Below are 5,000 nucleotides of genomic sequence, written 5' to 3' on the forward strand. Positions count from 1 at the left end.
ACGGACCCAGTCTCAGACACACCAGAGTACAGACAGACAGACAGACCCAGTCTCAGACACACCAGAGTACAGACAGACAGACCCAGTCTCAGACACACCAGAGTACAGACAGACAGACAGACCCAGTCTCAGACACACCAGAGTACAGACAGACAGACAGACCCAGTCTCAGACACACCAGAGTACAGACAGACAGGCAGACCCAGTCTCAGACACACCAGAGTACAGACAGACAGACAGACCCAGTCTCAGACACACCAGAGTACAGACAGACAGACCCAGTCTCAGACACACCAGAGTACAGACAGACAGACAGACCCAGTCTCAGACACACCAGAGTACAGACAGACAGACAGACCCAGTCTCAGACACACCAGAGTACAGACAGACAGACAGACCCAGTCTCAGACACACCAGGGGACAGACAGACAGACCCAGTCTCAGACACACCAGGGGACAGACAGGCAGACCCAGTCTCAGACACACCAGAGTACAGACAGACAGACCCAGTCTCAGACACACCAGGGTACAGACAGACAGACAGACCCAGTCTCAGACACACCAGAGTACAGACAGACAGACGGACCCAGTCTCAGACACACCAGAGTACAGACAGACAGACAGACCCAGTCTCAGACACACCAGAGTACAGACAGACAGACCCAGTCTCAGACACACCAGAGTACAGACAGACAGACCCAGTCTCAGACACACCAGAGTACAGACAGACGGACCCAGTCTCAGACACACCAGAGTACAGACAGACAGACAGACCCAGTCTCAGACACACCAGAGTACAGACAGACAGACAGACCCAGTCTCAGACACACCAGGGTACAGACAGACAGACAGACCCAGTCTCAGACACACCAGAGTACAGACAGACAGACAGACCCAGTCTCAGACACACCAGAGTACAGACAGACAGACAGACCCAGTCTCAGACACACCAGAGTACAGACAGACGGACCCAGTCTCAGACACACCAGGGGACAGACAGACAGACCCAGTCTCAGACACACCAGGGTACAGACAGACAGACCCAGTCTCAGACACACCAGAGTACAGACAGACAGGCAGACCCAGTCTCAGACACACCAGGGGACAGACAGACAGACCCAGTCTCAGACACACCAGGGTACAGACAGACAGACGGACCCAGTCTCAGACACACCAGGGTACAGACAGACAGACCCAGTCTCAGACACACCAGGGGACACCCTTATCACACACCATCTTCATAAAAGTAAGAAAACTTATCTTCGAGCCTCTTTATGATAAAAAAAAAGAAAATGACACCAGTTTCACACGGCAGAGACTGAATCATGTAGCCGGGGGTGGAGTGGGATGTTGCAATACAGAGATGCCTTTTGTTTTAGGGACCTGTCCCCACTCGACTTGCAAAACTACACAGAGGGGCGAGAACAGACACGTGTGTACGTGTGTATGTGTGTGCGTGCGTTTGTGTGTGCGTGTATGCGTGTGTGCATGCGTGCGTACGTGTGTATGTGTGTGCGTGCATTTGTGTGTGCGTGTATGCGTGTGTGCCTGCGTGTGTGCGTGTATGCGTGTGTGCATGCGTGCGTACGTGTGTATGTGTGTGCGTGTGTATGTGTGTGCGTGTGTGCGTTTGTGTGTGCGTGTATGCGTGTGTATGTGTGTGAGTACGTGTGTATGTGTGTGCGTGCGTTTGTGTGTGCGTGTATGCGTGTGTGCATGCGTGCGTACGTGTGTATGTGTGTGCGTGCGTTTGTGTGTGCGTGTATGCGTGTGTGCCTGCGTGCGTACGTGTGTATGTGTGTGCGTGCGTTTGTGTGTGCGTGTATGCGTGTGTGCATGCGTGCGTACGTGTGTATGTGTGTGCGTGCGTTTGTGTATGCGTGTATGCGTGTGTGCCTGCGTGTGTACGTGTGTATGTGTGTGCGTGTGTTTGTGTATGCGTGTATGCGTGTGTGCCTGCGTGCGTACGTGTGTATGTGTGTGCGTGCGTTTGTGTGTGCGTGTGTGCGTGTATGTGTGCGTACGTGTGTATGTGTGTGCGTGTATGTGTGCGTGCGTGTGTATGTGTGTGCGTGTATGTGTGCGTGCGTGTGTATGTGTGTGCGTGTATGTGTACGTGTGTATGTGTGTGCGTGCGTTTGTGTGTGCGTGTATGCGTGTGTGCGTGTATGCGTGCGTACGTGTGTATGTGGTGAGGACTTTGATTTAGCCTGAGGGATGTTCTCTCTTTTTCTTCTTTCCATTCCTTTCCCTTCTAAGTATCTATCCGTTCCTCTTTTAATCATACCGTACAATCCCCCTTTTCTTTAAGTTCTGCATTTTTTCTCTCTCTTTCCTTTCCAATTTTGATCTCCACTTCTGTTTTTCCACACCTCTCTATGATCTGATACCTTCACATTGTCCATTCTTCACGCCCCCTCTCTCTCTGTCTATCATTCCACCTCTCCTCAGGCCCGCTTCTCTTTTATCTCCATTCATTCTCCTCCTCCTTCTCCCTTCCTCTTCTCTGCCTCCTCCACCTCTTCACACGCCAGCCAACACACACCTCTCTGTCTGTTTCTCTCTCTGTCTCTCTCTCTGTCTCTCTCTCTGACTCTCTCTCTCTGTCTGTCCCTCTCTCTCTCTGTCTGTCTGTCTCTCTCTCTCTGTCTGTTTCTCTCTCTGTGTCTCTCTCTGACTCTCTCTCTCTCTCTCTCTGTCTGTCTGTCTCTCTCTCACTCTCACCTCCAGACATCACTGCCCTTGGAAAAGGTGGAGGATTTGATGACTTCTGGTGCCATCCAGGCGTAGGTGCCCGCCGTGCTCATCTTGGTCGTCTTGTGCCACTCACGTGCCAACCCGAAATCTGTGATTTTCAGAGTCTTCCCCTCGATGCTGTCCTTCTCAATGGGCTGTGCCAGGAGGACTGAGAGAGAGAGAGAGAGAGAGAGGGAGAAATGAAACGGGAATGTTATAACGTGTAATTTCGAATGTGACTCTGAATGGTCTTTGTGTCCATCTTGCAGAAGCATCAGTGTATCACATGTCTACTTAAAAAAGGAAAAAAAACAATTGAGAAACTTGCCCAAAAGATAAGTCAAACACGCACACACACAAACACGCACACGCACACACACACACACACACACGTACACACACGCACACACACACACACACACACAAAATCTTCCTCTTTTGAGCTGTTTCACTTCCACATGTACAAATATACACACTATCAGGGAAATAAAACGCCCACATCTTCGACATAACACGCCTACATAGCTCACACACACACACACACACACACACACACACACACACACACACACACACTGTCTGAGCTGATTTAACTTTAAACACTTCAAACAGTGAAGGAATTTTACTGACATGACATCTACTGTCTAAAGCTACTGCTGCACCCACAGTGTGTGTTGGTTCTATGGTATTTTCGAGCGTGCAACCATAGTTACACTGTGTGTTTGTGTGTGTGTGTGTGTGCGTGTGTGTATGGGAAAATTACTGACAGTGTGCAGAGTAATTTATCACTACAGGAGCAAAAATCTACCCCTACCACTGACATTAAAGACGATGGTTCCACTCCAGCAAAGCATGACTCAAACACAAACTCACTTAATCTCCTCGCAAGCCTACATCACAAAAGTCTCTCAGAAACTTACCAAGTCATGCATGCCTGGTGTAAAAACCACACACTGTACACAAAACCTGAGAGCTGAACTGAGGAAGCCACGCGGGCACTGGCAGCATTACGGAAAACGATGGCCGGCATTTCACTTTATCTTGAATGTAAGCATACGTGACGTGATCTGTTTTAAATAAACTTTAAACATAAGCAGGCAAACGAATCTCTGCTCAGTTACCCTGACTTTACGACAGCAGAGCAGAAAACACATGACAAAACACACAATGATACTTTCCTAGTGGAAAATATGAATGAATGCTATACTTAGAAGTCTACTGGAATGCCGAAACTCATAACACAATTTGACAACAGGTCTCCGTGAAACAGCCGCGAGCGATAAAATCCAGAATCCAACAAAAGACAGAAAAATAATCATTTCAAATGTGACTGAGGAGAAAAACAAAATTAGCCACTGGGGCCTAAATTCTATTCATATTATAAAATTAATACACCATCAGAACAAAACAGTGTTTTAAAATATCAAACAAAGCACCGTTCTCTCAAAGCCATTAACACAGTGCAGCAAAACTATTCGGTTATACAAATAAACAGCCGTCATAAATTAAACGAATCAGCCACTAAATCACTCAATCGACTTTCTATTTTTACACTTCTACATACGAGAAAGCGTAATTCTCAAAGTGTGTTCTGTCTCTCGCACGCAGATCATTTTAGAGAACGCTCACAGACCGCTTTGCACAAAGCAAAAAAAAAGAGAAAGAAAGTTTCAAACTGTAGAACTAAAAGAACAAACAAACAAACAAACAAAAAATTAAATAAATAAATAAATAACAGGTCTGACACCTCGGTGTTCGCTAACAATAACTGGACATGATTCATGATTTAATTTCACTCCTGCTGGGGACACAGTGTCAAAAAACTGATATCTAACCCATTTTCTGTTCTTTCACTCAACAAAGTATAAAATCAGAACATTTTGTTTGTAATCCAGCATCAGCAGGGCCACAGTCCCAGTTCCTCTCTTTGGAGTTAAAGGTGGAGTTACAGAATGGAGTTAAAGGTGGAGTTAAAGGTGGAGTTAAAGAGTGGAGTTAAAGGTGGAGTTAAAGTTGGAGTTAAAGGTGGAGTTAAAGAGTGGAGTTCAAGTTGGAGTTAAAGGTGGAGTTAAAGAGTGGAGTTAAAGGTGGAGTTAAAGGTGGAGTTAAAGGTGGAGTTAAAGAGTGGAGTTAAAGGTGGAGTTAAAGAGTGGAGTTAAAGGTGGAGTTAAAGAGTGGAGTTCAAGTTGGAGTTAAAGGTGGAGTTAAAGAGTGGAGTTAAAGGTGGAGTTAAAGGTGGAGTTAAAGAGTGGAGTTCAAGTTGG

General features: G+C 46.9%; 1 protein-coding gene across 1 annotated transcript in view; it reads right to left on the minus strand.

The window, feature by feature from the left end:
- Nucleotides 1-5,000, minus strand: part of LOC115817309 (mitogen-activated protein kinase kinase kinase 11) — a 27,361-nt gene that overhangs the window by 10,094 nt on the left and 12,267 nt on the right. The window contains exon 2 of the mRNA XM_030780590.1: nucleotides 2,725-2,905. Coding sequence (XP_030636450.1) covers nucleotides 2,725-2,905 — 181 coding nt within the window. The remainder of the gene's footprint in view (nucleotides 1-2,724; nucleotides 2,906-5,000) is intronic.

Source organism: Chanos chanos, chromosome 7 (genome assembly GCF_902362185.1).
Source record: "Chanos chanos chromosome 7, fChaCha1.1, whole genome shotgun sequence".
Taxonomy (NCBI): domain Eukaryota; kingdom Metazoa; phylum Chordata; class Actinopteri; order Gonorynchiformes; family Chanidae; genus Chanos; species Chanos chanos.